Here is a 17,982-nt window from a genome sequence, read left to right on the forward strand (position 1 = left end):
CTCAGGCATAGGATGACAAAGGGAAGTCCACGGGTCACATGAATAGATACTGTAGACATGTTACATTGTTGGAATTCCCTTCTCCACACAACCAGAACCACCCCAACCTTGCTGTTTAGTTCCTTCACTCTGCCTTATGAGGAATAAACTACCCTACTACATACAGAATGAATTATTAAACAAGAACGACTGATGCCCTTGCTTAACACTCTAACACAGTCCTGGTTACTTAGCTCATTGATTGTATGAAGTAAAGGTACAGATCAAAACTTTGGAGCTGAACACCTTCAAACTGTGAATTGGAGCTGAATGTTGTGTCTGACCCCTATCTTATAAGGTGACAAAATAAAAGCTTGGATTGAAACAACCCTAGTCTCAGGAAAAGTTCAGATTTGGATTGTACAAGTTGCCCTCTCTAGTTTGAAGAGATTCTTATGCCTGTGTTGCAGAAGCAACAATATCTGAAACCAGCGAAGTTTTAAAAGGAGAGAGCATGGTGCAGTGGCTATACCACAAGACTGAAACTCAAGAGATCTGGGTTCCATTCATTCTCACAATGACTTGTCAAGTGAACTTGGACAAGTCATTTAATCTCTCTTTGTTTCATTTTCACCCTCTGTAAAAATGGGGGCAATCATGCCTAGCACCCTCTTCAGTGTACTTTGATATCCTGGATGAAAAGCCCTATGTGAGCACTAAGACCAAAAGGTAAATTGGAACAATGTGCTGTGATTTAAGATGTGAGCACTAATGGAACGGGTGCACTCCCTCACAAAGCATTCATTCAGTTCCTGCAGGGATATTTTGTCTACTGTTTAGCATCATAATTTATTCTGAAAAGGGCACTGAATTGTTTTAAAAAAAAAGAAAAGGAGGCTTCTTACCACTACTATGCCACAAATGTAAATAAAGAGAAGAAAACACCTGAGAGAGAGTAAAAACAGATCAAAACCCCCAATTTCTCCCCCCCGCATCCTGAAACATGTAAACCTTGATGTATAATTGGTTGGCTTTCTGGGGCTGTTTCTTAGGACTTTACAATATTCACAGCAAGAAGCAACACAAGAAAAAATAAAAAAAGTTTAAGGATTATTATTTATAAACAATTTTAAAATTTTTTTAGAAAGCTCTTTGGTTGCAGTGTTCTGATGTAACTACAGGCCGATGTTGCAGTGTTCTGTCAATTGCCACAGTAGCCTCCTTATTATGGATTTAGTTAGTAATTACAAGTTCGTGGTCAGACTCTGCTAACCTCACTCACAATTAGCAGTTTCTTATTGCATGGGAAGTTCCAGGGAAGCCAGTGGGACTATTCTTAGGATAAGGCACTACCAAATGTGAGTAAGGGTATCACAAGCTTACCCTATGCAGAGTAAGACATGGGAAAGACATGTTTCCCAGGGAAAAAAAATCAAAGTGCTGCAGGATATGGAATTGGTGATTCAGTAGATGGTGCTTTTTCTGTGTGTATTTCTGCACTGCAGTTGGAAACGTGCCTCCCAGCCCAGGCAGACAGATGCGCTAGCTCTGCTCAAGCTAGTAAGATAAAAACAGCAGTGCAGATACTGTGGCTAGTCACTGGAGTTTGGACTCAGAGGTCTGGGCAGACTTAGGGTACGTCTACACTACGGGATTATTCCGATTTTACATAAACCGGTTTTATAAAACAGATTGTATAAAGTCGAGTGCACGTGGCCACACTAAGCACATTAATTCGCCGGTGTGCGTCCATGGTCCGAGGCTAGCGTCGATTTCCGGAGTGTTGCACTGTGGGTAGCTATTCTATAGCTATCCCATAGTTCCCGCAGTCTCCCCCGCCCCTCAGAATTCTGGGTTGAGAGCCCAGTGGCTGATGGGGCAAATATCATTGTCGCGGGTGGTTCTGGGTAAATGTCGTCAGTCATTCCTTTCTCCGGGAAAGCAATGGCAGACAATCATTTCGTGCCCTTTTTCCCTGGATTGCCCTGGCAGACACCATAGCACGGCAACCATGGAGCCTGTTCAGCTTTTTTTTTTTTTTTTTTTTTTTTTTACAGTCACCGTATGAGTGGTGCCGCGGACAGAGGCGATACTCCAGCGCTACACAGCAGCATTCATTTGCTTTTGCATGATAGCAGAGATGGTTACCAGTCATTCTGTACCGTCTGCTGCCAGTGTAATTTGGCAATGAGATGACGGTTATCTGTCCTTCTGTGCTGTCTGCTGCTATCATGGGTGCCCCTGGCTGAGATCGGCCGGGGGCACAAAAGCAAAACTGGGAATGACTCTCCGAGTCAATCCCTACTTTATGGTTTCTAAAAATAGAGTCAGTCCTGCCTAGAATATGGGGCAAATGTACTATCATAGCAGTGTATCAGAGAGCACAGCTGCTCTGTGTCAGATCCCGCAGAAATGATGAGCTACATGCCATTCACGGGGGGTGCCCCTGCAACAACCCCACCTGTTGCTTCCCTCCTCCCCCAACCTTCCTGGGCTACCATGGTAGTGTCCCCCCCATTTGTGTCATGAAGTAATAAAGAATGCAGGAATAAGAAACACTGAGTTTTTAGTGACATAAAATGAGGGGGAGGCAGCCTCCCAGTGCTATGATAGTCCAGGCAGGACATTAAGCAGTGTGGGGGAGAGGAGCCCAGCATCCCACTGCTATGATAGTCCAGGCAGTACAGAATCTTTTCTTTTCACACGAAAGGGAGGGGGCTGATTGAAGCTCAGCCCCCAGTTGCTATGATGAAGACGGTTACCAGCCATTCTGTACCATCTACTGGGAGTCATTCCTATTTTCACTGAGGCGCCCCCGGCCAGCCTCACCTGAAGCCAGCCAGGAGCACTCACGGGTTCATAAGAAGGACGGTTACCAGTCCTACTACACCGTCTGCCACCACGGAGGGGAGAGGAGCGGATACTGCTCTTCACTGCTGCAGCATCGTGTCTACCAGCAGCATTCAGTAGACATAGGGTGACATTGAATGAAGTCAAGAAATGATTTCTTTCCCTTTTCTTTCTAGTGGGGGGGGGGGGAGTAAATTGATGAGTTATTCCCTGAACCACGCCGGAAAATGTGTTTGAACATACAGGCATTGGGAGCTCAGCCAAGAATGCAAATACTTTTCCGAGACTGCTGCGGACTGTGGGATAGGTGGAGTCCTCAGTACCTCTTCCCTCCCTCCATGAGAGTCCATTTGAGTCTCTGGCTTCCCGTTACCTTGTCACGCAGCACTGTGTAGCCTGCAGATTTTTTTTTCAAATGCTTAGGCATTTCGTTTTCTGTAACGGAGCTGTGATAGAAAAGATTTGTCTCCCCATACAGTGGTCAGATCCAGTATCTCCTGTACGGTCCATGCTGGAGCTCTTTTTGGATTTGGGACTGCATTGCCACCCGTGCTGATCAGAGCTCCACGCTGGGCAAACAGGAAATGAAAATCAAAATTTCGCGGGGCTTTTCCTGTTTACCTGGCCACTGCATCCAAGCTGAGATTGCTGTCCAGAGTGGTCACAGTGGTGCACTGTGGGATACCGCCTGGAGGCCAATACCGTCAATTTGCGGCCACACTAACCCTAATACGATATGGTAATACTGATTTTAGCGCTACTCCTCTCGTCGGGGAGGAGTACAGAAACTGATTTAAAGAGCCCTTTATATCGATATAAAGGGCCTCGTAGTGTGGACGGGTACAGCGTTAAATCGGTTTAACGCTGCTAAAATCGGTTTAAACGCGTAGTGTAGACCAGGCCTTATACTCAAGTGGCTAGCCTATGTCACCACCTGTGCCACAATGTCCACACAGCTCTTTTTAGCATTCTAGCTCAAGCAGACCTAGCACGTCTGTCTGATCAAGCTGGGAGGCATGCTCCTAGCTGCAGTGCAGACACGCCCTAGGAGTCAGTGTTTAACAAATAGTTCAAAAGGGTGCTTGGGGATGCTGGCCTGGAGTTTTGGTTTTACTAATGAGAAGTAAAGCTGAGATCCTGATCACTTGTGATCATTAACAAGTCCATGAGAATAGAGGTGTTGACACTGAGATACTGATTAAATTCTAATATGGATAATTACATTTTTATTGTTTAAAATCCCATGGTGGCTTTAATTGGTTGAGATATTATTCATCCTCTTCCTCTGTCCCTAAAGTGTTGTGTAATGTTATTTGTAGCCATGATATAATACAATAGCTACTACTTTACAAAATGGCTGCTGAATTTTGGTGGTGGTGAAATTATTTCACTCTCTATATAGGGCAAACTCCAGTCCCTGCATAAAAGGGAGGGTACAAAAAACTTCCCCCTCCACAGTGCAACACTTGGATAGGAACCTGGCCTACCTTTTACATTGACCACCAAGCTGGGAAAGCATTGAATGTATTTGCTGGGGGCTGGGGCCCTACTTCCTTTAGAAGATCTGGTCTGCTGGCTCAGGAGCGTGACCCAGCCTCCTTTGCACATATACTGAAATTGGCGCAACAATTACGTGCACTGCAGAGCATGTTCCCCTAAGTCCCTTCTGGTGGCCTGCCTGCCCTGGGAAAATGGCTAAAGGACCTACCATACCCAATTAGACTTCTTCCATTCTACTGCTTTATTCTGGTATTGAAGAGGGAAGCATTTTGTCCAATTCCACAAAGCACATTTAGGTTTGTGAAAGTTGCCACATAAATGAATTAACTAAAACATTCTGATTGATATTAGGAAAACCCACACAGAATATAGCATACTTTGATTTTATTTCCACTAGCTTAATGCAACTGTTTCAAATACATCATCCAGTGTATTAGCTGGCTTCTTTGGTTCCTTATTTTTATTGTATTTCAGAGACTTCTGGAGAAAAAAAAATTAAAATTTTGAGGTCAGCTTTTGGGTTTTTTAAAAAATCTATTTTCCCAGCAGATATAAAATGCTCCATCAGCTTTTCCTGAAGAGAAACATAATAGCTACTCTTACTGAGAGCAAAGAACTTTAATAAAAGAAAACTGCATGTCTGGCTTTGTTTGTTTGTTTTTCTTATCTGTTATGACCAGATTAGGGCCCAGGCTTTATATCTATATCTACATATCCTTTTCTTCTTCTTCTTCTTCTTCTTCATCTCTTGTGAAGGTGAAGCCCCCCAGTCCAAAGTTACACTTTATACTGAACAGGCAAATGAAGTAAATGAAAGCAAAGATTTCTTTCCAAAGCTAATGAAGAGTCTGTAGGGCCACAAATCAGGTTTGCAAATGTCTCATGAGTCCCCTTTTCTGCACTTATCGTGACCATGAGGGTCAATTATTCCTCTTATAAAGCATACTGAATAGAAAACTAAATAAAAAATGTTCCCAGGGAATTAAGTCCAAACATTTGGTGATAGAATAGAGCACAAAATTGGCAGAGTTGGTGCTTTCATGCAGCGCTGGAGTATTTGTTATATTTACTTGCCTTTTCCAATTATAAAAACCCAATTACTTGGTATTGAAAATGCTCACTTCCCTTTTGTTGAGCACAGCCTGTGGAATAGGATAGCAAACTGCATCTCAAAATGCCTGAATGATTGATGTTTAATAAACACTAACCATGGCTGTAGCTGCCACGTATGCTCTGCTCATGTGGAGTTTTCTCGTGTGTCCAAATAAGACACTACACTCTCAGGAAACAAAAGACAGGCTGAAGTGACTATTCAGTTCTCATAGGTACTGATTCAAAATGAAGACAGGCTCCATATATCTATATGCCTTTTCTGCTTCTAAGGGTTCCTTTTAGATTTTAAGAACAACATTAACTGTAAAAGGAAATATTGCTGGTAAGAATGGTATAGTACAGGGGCAGGCAACCTATGGCACGGCTGATTTTCAGTGGCACTCACACTGCCCTGGTCCTGGCCACCGGTCTGGGGGGCTCTGCATTTTAATTTAATTTTAAATGAAGCTTCTTAAACATTTTAAAATCTTATTTACTTTACATACAACAATAGTTTAGTTATATATTATAGACTTCTAGAAAGAGACCTTCTAAAAATGTTAAAATGTATTATCGGCATGCAAAACCTTAAATTAGAGTGAATAAATGAAGACTCGGCACACCACTTCTGAAAGATTGCCAACCCCTAGTATAGTATATGGGCTTGTCACCATACTTGCCATATTGAGTTTCTTGCCAGAAGCAAATATATATGAGCATGTTTAAAGCAAGGACAATAATTGTATGCTGGTTGGAACACTTGTGTATGTGAGGATATTCTAAAATTAAACATACATTTTCTGTGTTATGTTTCCAGGTTCTGAAACCCAGGTGAGGATATCAGTTAATAAGAATACTAACTAGAGCTGGTGACAAAATATTTATACACATCCATTCAAATAAAAACTGAGAATTTGCTCCTACTGTAGTCACAACACCTTTTATTCATTTCCCATAAACATCTGTAGGACAGATTTTCTGGCGTTCTGCCCCATATTTACACTATCTGAGGATTAGGCCCTTGTATGAGTGAATTTTCCCCCTTCCTTCCCACAAGAACATTCAAGGACAGGAAAAATACTGTATACATGTTTGAGGTGATGGGTTTGAGAGCCAACCAATCTAGGGAGCAATAGCAATACCTCATGACTTAAGTAACCAATAAGATCACAACAATAGTGATTATGAATAATAAATATGCAAAGAAATAGGCACCAAGATATCAAGTGGAAAATAGAGCTAGGAATATCTGACATGAGACTTTGTAAACATTGGATAACATTTATTTAAAATATGGAGTACTACTGAAGTGTTCTTTTAATTACCCAGAGAACTTTCTGTAACAACATGTGTACACTACAGAGTGTCAACCAATTAGGATGATTTTTTCCCCAACAAAGCTTAAACAGCCTATGGACAACACCTACCAGTTGCATTGTGTTACACTTGTAGTTATCTCAAACCAAAAGAAAACGTATTATTTGTGAAGATAGCAAAACATGAATAATTTAGTGCCTGAAATTTTTAATGCTCTGTAAAGGATAACTCTTTTTTTTAGGTCTACACCACTACTTAGTAATTTTCAGGCATGACTGATAAATGCAGCTAGATTTCCAAAGCCACTGTGAAACTTGAAGTAGTAATGCACCATCAGTCATACCTGACACATCAGTATTTAATAGAAATGCTTCATTAATGTCCGGGAATGTTATAATTGGATGATTTGCAATAGGCTGTTTTAAGTAATTAGATGCTTCACTGCACTCCACTGTCTGTTCAGTCGGTACATCATTTGAGTCAGATAATGGACTGAACTCTCCTTCCATGTTGTCCCTTAATATTTTCCCAGCACAGGAACAAAGGCCTGGCTGTGCTCTTATTTCTGCACGATCATATAATTTTTACCAATCTCTAATCTGATGCCTGTTAACAAAATCATATTTGGGGAGAAAGAAAATTAACCCATCTGTTTCAACTGATTTGTTTTTTAAACTGGCACCTTTGAAACTTACTTCTCTCTACCCTTCAGACATGATCCATGTTCTCTCAGGCAACACAAAATATTCTGTATAGCACCATTAAAATGTCAAACAACATTCTGCAGCCAAATACATATAAACAAGCCAACTATATACAGCAGATAACAACATATCACAGAGGTACAGTAGCTTCTACACAAGTGGAAAGACAAAGATGAGGAGAGGTAAAATGTCCAGGTGTTGGGGAGAATAACTAAGCATGGGAAAAGCAGAATGGGCTTAGTTAGTGAGATTTGATTGTCCTAAGCAAAGAAGTTGGATCATATACCAGGGAAGAGGTGGATCTTGATGTATAAGAAGAAGTTAATGTCTGGCACTTCTATGTCTTCTATCCAAATACCTCAAAGTATTTTGTAAACATTACCATATTAAGCCTCAAAACACTCCGCTGGATTAGTATTATTTAAATTTTACACATAGGGAAATTAAAGAATGGAAGGGTTAGGTGACTTGCTAATGCCCACACATGAAGTCTGTGACTGAACCAGGAACGGAACCTATGTCACAACACAACGAGACAATTTCTGAAGGTGCAAGTCTGTTTACTAGAAGGCTATATTGTCTACAGGAAAAAGTGAAAGAACAGCGGGTCTGGTATTCGGAGAGGGATGGGCTGGAGAGAGAGATGAAGTGAGGGAGAGACAAGGAAAGAAAGTCCACAAAAGATATTGAAGACTAGAGGGAAGATTTGTAATGGATTCTGAAATGATTAAGAAATTATTAAGATTTTGGAAGATGGGGCTGATGTGATCCTCCATATGAACAAAATGAAGTGTTGAAAATTTAGATTTAGATGGATTTTAAAAATGGAAGTACAGTAGCCAAGAGGAGATGGAGGCATGCATGAGAATTTCAGAAGAGTAGTAATCAAGATAGCTTCCATGCCGTAGTAATATATATTTCAGGTACCAGTGCCTGTGTAATTCCAACCTGTTGAATAGTGGAGTTAGCCATGTTTCTCAGCATATTTTAAGCACCTAAATCTTTATTTTGGCACCTGAGCCACTGACTTGAGTTCCAAAGGAGCGGAACTCAAGCATTTCTATGTAACTTGCCATAACGTAACTGCAGCAGTACCATATTATATCTTGGCAACAACTCCCACGCCATAGGTTATCCAAATGTTCAGAATCAAAACTTGCAGTATTTTGATCTAGTCAGATAACATCTGTGATGTATATACTGTAATGGGAGATATTTCAGCATTAAGTGCATTTTAGAAGCACTGAACCAGAAATCAGTAAAATAGTAGTAGTAGTAGCAGCAGTAGAGGGATAACAACATTGAATTAGAAATTGTCTGACTTGCCTGTGTTAGTTCTGGCTGTTAAGGAACCTAAGTGCCAGCTCTATTGTAGAAATAGTCCACTCGTAGTATCACAGCTTGAAGAGAACTGAACTCTAGTTATAGGTCCATGAAGCCTTTTACCCATTGAGTAGGGAAACTTTGCTCTCTAAACATTTCTCATGGAAGCTATTAATATAATTTTACAATCCATTTATAAAACGTTCTTAAAATATAATGGAAAAATACTGTTTCTTCTGCATTCAAATTGAGTATAAATTATCTCTTCTATTTTGTAACAAATTGTCTTTGTAATGCTGTATGAATAGGTTATAAGTTTAGCAGGCAGCTCAGAGACACCTGCTCATAACCTGAGGAGAGAATTCTGCACAGGGGCAGCCATGAAGTGGTCAAACTCTGTCTTAACCCTTTCCCTCTGACTAAGGAGTGGCGTGATCACCAACCTATATACAATCAAGGGTGTGGTCAAGGAAACCATGAACATACACCATATCTTCCCAACTCTGCACAGAGATGGAAATGGGGTGGGTCTTCTCCAACTGACTGGCAGCTGAGAAGATGCAATACCTCAGCATGTCCCAAGAAAGAGAGTGTTCCTGGATGGCAGCTTCAAAAATGGATCTGTCTCTGTGAGAAGATGGAGCCCATCAGGAATGAAAATAACCTATTCCCAGTAACTGGTGGATGAATGGACAAGGGGAACGAAGACAGCTCCCCTCCCTACCCTCTGTCCAACTGATCCCTCCAACTTCCCCTCTAAACAAGAAAGGCACAGTTCTAGCCTTTTTGTCTCCCTCCTGAAAGAGCTCCACACCTCTCAGGTATGGAGTGGTGATCAACAACCTCCACTTTCATAGACTTCAGTGACAATTGTCCTCAGGGTAGGTCTGCTCAGTGCAGAACCAGGTAACTTGGCTATGTTTAAAGTATTTTTTCCACTCATGGGGTGGGGGTAGGGGAACAGGCAAGATTTGCTCTAAGCACATTTTCAGGCCCATGTATTGATCTCTGACTCCATGAACAATTCACTTTGATATAGACAGTATCTGACCCTGAGTGCTGGGCCACAAGTTACAGACAAAACAGACACCAACTTTGGATAACTTTCCCTGTGTCTGAAAACATTGTTCTAATTTCTGAACCATTAATGGTGCCAAATACTGAAATTCAGGCAATGAGGGAGGTATGAAGTGGGGTGAGGGGAAAGTGGTGGTGGTGGACAAGGCTTTCTAAATCTCAGAAACAATACTAATTACTGATTTCCAAAGAAAATATTCCTTGAGGATATTTCCCTAATTGTGCTTCATACATTTATGCAGAGCCTAAACTAAGCACAGTGCTTTACATTCAGTACAGGCATATTAGCCACTGATGAGTGATCAAGAATAATGTCACTTTAATGAGAGAACTAGTTTATATTTTCAGAATTATCTGGCACACTTGGAGGCCTCCTCTTACATTTTAATAATAAGACTCATCTCTACTCCCCTTTGACTTGCCTAAGATATTTGTGTATGATCTAGTTTTCAGCTACTTTAGGAGGTCGTGCGAACTAAAAGCCTTTCTTTAGATGTGGTCTACATTACTGAGCCTCTAAACTACTGTTCAATACATTGAAAAAGGACCTAGAATCAAGGAAAAGATGATTAAAACACCTTCAAAATGTAGATCTTGTATGAGATGGGAAAGGTCGAGAATTTTTATAACATGTTTTGAATAAAACGACAATCCTGCTATCTGTGGCTGAGATGAGTTGCCAACTGTTCATTAGATCCTGATCTGTGCTGTTGCCTAGCCCTTTGCTCTTTTGATTTGTGATCAGGTCAAAAACGTGCCTTTTCCCGACTTTTCTGTCTCTGAGGACTGGAGCCTGACACTGTCAAGGGGCATTTTCCACTTCAGGCTGCTGATTATTTAAAACTGTAAATATGGGCATACATGCACAATTGTGCACACTCTCGTTCGGATTTAAGTCCCTTCAGAGCAGTGCTACTATGCATCCTGGGGCAAGCGGTAAGGGTGTCCACTATGCTGCTTTTTCTGCTAGAAGTATAAGGGAAAGGCATCAGAGAGCAGCCATCTGTTTGACCCAATTGTGCAGGTGTTCTTAATCTTATCTCATCCATATGGTAACCTTAATAATTAAGCTTGGCAAACCTCAGAATTCCTTTTGAAACAAACTCAAGCACACTATGTTTTGTTTTATTTGGCTAAAGGTTATTTGCAAGTCCTACATCTCCTCTTGTAAAGCCACCCACTTTCCAGACTTCATTGCACCATGACCCATGAACTCCCACTCAGCAGCCTTCACCAGTTCTTCCAAATTTCTTGTCGCCTTACCAACACTACCTCTGGCTTTTGGATCCCTCTACTACTGAAGATATGTTGCAAGGCCAAACTGTTTTTATTTGATGCTTCCACTTTGAAACCTTGCATAATCTGGCTGGCAGCAGAGTTTGGTGTGCTTCGAATTGCATTATGAGTCAGAGCTGAAAGTTCAAGTAGATGTTCCAGGGCCAAGTCATCTTTATATTTTATCTTTAAAGGTGTGTGTATATGAAGACAGAGGTATATGAAGGCGTGTATATGAAGTAGTAGAGGTAGAATGGAAGATCAACTGAGAGGCAAGAGTCAGAGAGAGATGAGTTGGGGCCACAATGGAAGATCAGCCAATGTGCGGACAAGAACGGAAGAGGAGGGAGGAAGGGTTATATAGTTTTGGATGGGGTGGCTCCAGCAGGGAGAGTCAAGGAGAGAGGTCCTCCATAGTTTAGGAGATTCTGGTAACAGTCAGGTAAGTATCTGACTTGAACAGTTGAAGCTTTTAAAGTTAACTCATTAATATTAATAATGCCTTTCAGTAAATTTATTCTTTTGCCTAAAATGAGCTAAAGTAAATATCTAAGTGAAAAGGAATCAACAATTCCAATAAAGTTATTTTTACATGAAGTTTCCCTAACATGTGATTGTTGTACTATATAGATTGAATCTCCTCAAAAGTAATTATTTATGCCACAGCTTGATATAGTCAGATTACATTATTTGTACATATGCTTTGCTGTTGGTTAACTTATGTTTAGATCATATTGTGCCTGTTTGCTGAAGATACATACATACCGCCACCTGAGAAGAAAAGAGAAGCTCACTGATGGGTGAAAATAGTAAGCCTGGAAACAGCAATAATCTAGAAAATACTTCCCATTTTGGCTTTTTTGGCATGAAAACAGTTGGATCTTGCAGTGAAGTTGGAAGCTCTGAGGCATACCTCACTCTTCAGAAGTTGCTATATTGAACTGCTAAATAACATTTATCTAGTTTGTAATGTCCATATAAATATACAAGAATTTCAACTTTAACATGAAAGGTCCTTCTTGATATACAGGCCTTCACCTCAAAGTGGCTTGTTTGAATTCAGCCTCATTTGATAATATATGAAAGTCACTACTGTTTAGAGCTAGGTGGGAAATGGTTATCCTGCCCCATGAATATTTATGAGAGTTCAAAATCTTCTCATCTTGAACTGAGATGAAATGTCAAAATTGCAAAAATATTAATGAAATGAAAAATATTTCTAATTTTTTTGGGAGGTCAATCAAAACACTTATTTTAAAACAGAATCCCCTTTTTCAATCTAATTAGTTTAAATTTCATAATTTTTTGTTTAGAAAATTCCAAAATAAAACATTTTGACAATTTTGAATTTTTTCTTGGCATTTTTTTGAATTGAGAAATTTGTTGAACCCAATTCTGTTTTTCAAACAGTTCCAGTTTTGACAAATGGGCCATTTTTTGATGAAAATATGATGCCTCAAAAAATTTCCAACACACTCTATTACCATGTAATGGCTGCTTGGTTAAATGAATTTTGTGGTCTCATTCCAGTTTCAGGTATCCATATCATAAAAGCTACCACCACAGTTGGCTCTAAAATGCACCTTTGTTGAAAGTTCTCAGCAAAGAGGCTGTGGATTCAATTGCTATTCAACTGGTTTTCTTCCTTGCTTGCTAAATGGAACATCTGCCTACATTTTCTGAGTTTTAATTTTCTAAAAGATATAGAAATAGATGTACCATGACAGAAAAATTTTGGACTCAACATAACTTTGCTGTGGAATGAACCCTAATAGCTTTGGCCACTATGGTCAAACTACCAGAAACTAATTTAACCTATGTTATTTGAGCTCTACTTGTACATTTGTGCACCTAAAATGTTATTTTTGTTTACTTTACATACAGTAACTCATGTTTACTATGTTAATAAAAACTCCCATGCCCTTTGTAGATGAACAATTGTCTACTTAGATTCCCAGTGTTCTTCCTATAATTGTCATTTATACAATAATAGAGAAATATGTTACTCACTCGTGTTTATCTTCTGAAGTGAGATGTGCTTTTCCAGCTGTCTACGAAGTTTCACTTCTGCTCCATATTTGCCAGTAGTCCCATTGTCAGCCAGAATAAAATGGGAGTGCATACTATTGAGTACTGTTAGTTTACTCATAGGATTGGACATTGTCTGGTATGGTCGGACCACCTGCATTATAGAGACAGAAAATGCTCAATACGACAAGACAGCAACCACCCTCTGATTAAAGTAAATCATGAGGTACAAAATATTTATGCGGAGTTGTAAAGAGATCACCATTAAAAAGTGATTGTTTGCCAATAGTTACTACTTTAAAGTATTTGAAATATTGCTGTTTCCATGTTTACATCACATAGGAAATAACTGTGGCACTTGCTATGGTGTGGTATTTTTTGGTAAATATTGACTTACTAAGGCTGCACTGTTAAAAAGAACTCTAGGATATTCTCTTTCAATGGGACTGATTAGAGTTACCTTTCAGTCACTTTAAAGAATTTTAGAGCAATCACTACATTTTGTATTTTACTTGCACAACTGTATACCCCTTACTTACATTATTTTCATCACTCTATGCTTCAACAGCCATTGCCTTCTGTGAGTTTATCTTTCCTCCCATCTACCCAACAGAAAGGAGTTTTCATTCTCTGGTATTTCTGTGCCTCACTCTTTCTTCATAGCATTCACCAGCAGAATGAAAACTGTTCTCTGTAAAAGTCTAGTCTACTTTCTATTGCTTACCCTATCTTTGCTCAAACTTCTCATTCCATTTTGTTTTCCCCTTAAATCAAGGTGAAATTCACACTTATGTAGAGGGCCAGGGCAAGACCTTTACATTACTTAAATGATAAATCCCACTTAAGACCTCAAAATAGGGGAAAGGCCTTGTGCAGGCACTCTGTACATTGGTGAATTTCACCCTCAGAAGAATACACACATTATAGCCATGTAAGCGATGTCATCCCAGGTCAATCAACAAAGATAACAGTTAATATATACAAGCTTGCAAATTATACCACAAGTAACCTAGTTGTTCCAGTAGTGCTGTACTTTAAATATGTGTATAATTACTCAGCTGTATAGAAAAAGGAAAATATTTGGAAAAAATTCAATTTAATGGATAACATACAACTTTGATGGCAGATTATTTATCATTTTAAAAGATAATGATGTCCGGCATAACTTATAGCTGTATTAATGTGACATGATGCATCACAGTAGGCGGGACAATCAAATAATAGTATAAGACATGGTGGATAACAATAGCTGGTGAGCTCTTGAGATGAGGGCTTGTCTTCAGTATGTTCTCTGTGCTGCCTCTAGGACACCTATGGGCACCAAAAGTCTGCTATTAACTAAGGGCTTGTCAACCTGGGGAAACAGCCAGGCAACAGTTACTCCTGAAGTGGGCATGCTTATTCCACACACAGAGTGCCTTTTTGCAGTTAAATTTCCATGTTGGAAGTGGATTAAACGAATCCACAAAAGGCACTCAGTGTAAAAAAACTGTCCACGTGGGGACCTAGTGTGGAATAGCTACTGTGCTTTAAATTCACACCCTAGTTTATTTTGCAATAGCTTCTCCCAGGGCCGGCGCTTCCATTTAGGCGACCTAGGTGGTCGCCTAGGGCACCAGGATTTGAAAGGGTGGCAGACTGCTCCGGTGGACCTCCCGCAGGCATCCCTGCAGACGGTCCGCTGGTCCCGTGGCTCCGGTGGAGCATCCGCAGGCACGCCTGCGGCAGGTCCACCGAAGCCGTGGGACCGGCGAGCCGGCCCTGCGCCCAGGGTGCCAAAAACCCTGGCGCCGCTCCTGGCTTCTCTATGTAGGCAAGCTTTTAGAAGAATCTGAAGTCCCCCTTTCCCTTGTTATTGAAAAAGATTTATGATTGAAAAGTAAAGGTTTATAAATACTAATATTTGATTGAAATTCCCTGGGCAGAGGGCTCTTTTTATGTTCCTAAAATGTCAATGCTTACAGTACTTTTGTTGGTCCTTTGAAGACAAAGGAAAGCCTCCAGACCTCTGTAATTGTTATAAAGTATCACATAGAGCTGTATTCAGTTAGGAATTTGCCAGGGAGAGAGAAAAGACCAGGAGAATGGCTTGCCAATATTGTGCCATTCCTCCCTATACTGGAATAGGAGATTGATTTTGGCTGTAGTTTCTTTTATATTTTTTCTTTTTTTATCCCCTCAGTCACAAAGCATTTATTCCACAGAGAAGTAAATATTAATAAATATTAATGTTTTGTTGAAATAGACTCATCAGCTAGGTTTTCTTATATTAGTAAAGTGACCAGGCATCCTTTGCCTCAGACCAAAGAAACCTTACAGAGTTTGGTTACTATTATCTGCTGTCTTGCGGCAGTATCTCATGGACTATATACCAGAAAGTTAGAGCAAAGAAAGTAATTCTGAGAAGAGGGGAAAGAAGTTTGCCTACCTACTGCATGATTATAAAGAGGAGAAAAATTCAGCCTGCTGACAAATGAAATTTTGCTGCTCAGACCTGTAGTTTGCACCTCAAAATAAGATGCAATGATTTCTGAAACTCTTAAGCATCTTCAGATAGTAATGTTCTGACAGAGAGGGATAATGAGTTGCAGTTCAAAAGATGGTATAGTTATAGCATTGTGCAGATTCAGCAGTGCTGCTTGGATGCAGATGAGAAGGAAAAGTTCTGGTTTCATGTCTGCGGTTAAAACAAAAGATTTGGATATACAAGAACCATAACATTAATCAGAATAAGAAATGAGTAAATAAGGAGATCTCTTACCATGAGATTACACAAAGCATGAGCAGTTAGTTCACTATCTGGCTATGTAGACTCTCTGATCAGACCCAACGCTACAGCACTCGCAGTTATCTTTGAGACATCACTGACTTCCTGCAGAAACTACAGTCCATTGGTGATCTTCCAGAAAACACCTTCCTGGCCACTATGGATGTAGAAGCTCTCTACATCAACATTCCACACAAAGATGGACTGCAAGCCATCAGGAGCAGTATCCCTGATAATGTCACGGCAGACCTGGTGGCTGAGCTTTGTGACTTTGTCCTCACCCACAACTATTTCAGATTTGGGGGCAATTTATACCTTCAAGTCAGCGGCACTGCTACAGGTACCCACATGGCCCCACAGTATGCCAACATTTTTATGGCTGACTTAGAACAACGCTTCCTCAGCTCTTGTCCTCTAGCGCCCCTACTCTACTTGCGCTACATTGATGAAATCATCATCTGGACCCATGGGAAGGAGGCTCTTGAGGAATTCCACCAGGATTTTAACAATTTCCACCCCACCATCAACCTCAGCCTGGACAAGTCCACACAAGAGATCCACTTCCTGCACACTTCAGTGCAAATAAACAATGTTCACAAACAACCACCTTATGCCAGAAACCTACTGACCACTATACTTACCTACATGCCTCCAGCTTTCATCCAGACCACATCACACGATTCACTGTCTACAGTCAAGCTCTACAATACAACCACATTTGCTCCAATCCCTCAGACAGAGACAAACACCTACAAGATCTCTATCAAGTGTTCTGAAAACTACAATACCCATCTGCTGAAGTGAAGAAAGATTGACAGAGCCAGAAGAGTACCCAGAAGCCACTTACTACAGGACAGGCCCAACAAAGAAAGTAACAGAATGCCACTAGCCATAACCTACAGCCCTCAACTAAAACCTCTCCAGTGCATCATCAAGGATCTACAACCTATCCTGGATGATAATTCCTCACTCTCACAGGCTGCTCTACCGTTACCACTTCATTTTTCGGCGGCAATTCAGTGACGGGTCCTTCCCTCTGAGAGGGACCCACTGCTGAATTGCCGCCGAAGACCTGGCCCTGCCCCAGGCCCCCTGAATCCTCTGGGCAGCCCTGAACCAGTCTCTACACAAGAATAAATGGACACAAATCAGACATCAAGAATTGTAACATTAAAAAACCAATAGGAGAGCACTTCAATCTCTCTGGACACTTAATAACAGACTTAAAAGTGGCCATTTTTCAACAAAAAAACTTCAAAAACAGACTCCAACAAGAAACTGCAGAACTGGAATTAATTTGCCAACTTTGACACCATCAAATTAGGCCTGAATGAAGACTGGGAGTGGCTGGGTCAGTACAAAAAGTAGTTTTCCCTCTGTTGATATTCACCTCTTCTTGTCAACTGTTGAGAATAGGCCACATCCACCCAGATTGAACTGGCCTCGTTAGCACTGATCCCCCACTTGGTAAGGCAACTCCCATCTTTTCATGTGCTGTATGTTTATACCTGCTTACTGTATTTTTCACTCCATGTATCTGATGAAGTGGATTATAGCCCACGAAAGCTTATGCCCAAATAAATTTGTTAGTCTCTAAGGTGCCACAAGGACTCCTCATTGTTTTTGCTGATACAGGCTAACACAGCTACTCCCCTGAAACCTGTTCACTATCTGCAGTGGTGAGCTGGAGTCAGTTCACACCGGTTCGCATTAACCGGTTGTTAAATTTAGAAGCCGGTTTAGAACTGGTTGTTAAAGGGGTGGGCAATTGGGAGAGGGAGGTTTTTCTGTCATTACACTGGCCCACAGGCCGCATCCGGCCCGCCTGGGCTCCCAAACTGAACTCCATGCTTTGTGGTTATTCCTTGGGGAAGCACGGCTTTGCAGCAAGACCACAAAGTTTCAGTTTATCATCCTTACTGATTTCCATTTCTTTTGTTCTTTCCAATCCTTCAGGTTTCCTGGGTAAGTTAAAAGACAGTATTATGAAAATGGAATAAAACCTTCTGATAATTCTGCCAAAAAGACAAAGCCTACGTTGAGTTGTCTACACTTGAATCAGCTCTTCTA

At 40.7% G+C, this 17,982-nt stretch overlaps 1 protein-coding gene across 10 annotated transcripts in view; it reads right to left on the bottom strand.

Moving 5' to 3' along the window:
• Positions 1 to 17,982, bottom strand: part of TRPM3 (transient receptor potential cation channel subfamily M member 3) — a 611,492-nt gene that overhangs the window by 161,638 nt on the left and 431,872 nt on the right. For all 10 annotated transcript variants that reach the window (XM_050944114.1, XM_050944107.1, XM_050944110.1 and 7 more), the window contains exon 6: positions 13,128 to 13,299. In XM_050944114.1, the coding sequence (XP_050800071.1) occupies positions 13,128 to 13,299 (172 nt within the window). The remainder of the gene's footprint in view (positions 1 to 13,127; positions 13,300 to 17,982) is intronic.

Source organism: Gopherus flavomarginatus, chromosome 3, assembly GCF_025201925.1.
Source record: "Gopherus flavomarginatus isolate rGopFla2 chromosome 3, rGopFla2.mat.asm, whole genome shotgun sequence".
NCBI classification, from domain to species: domain Eukaryota; kingdom Metazoa; phylum Chordata; order Testudines; family Testudinidae; genus Gopherus; species Gopherus flavomarginatus.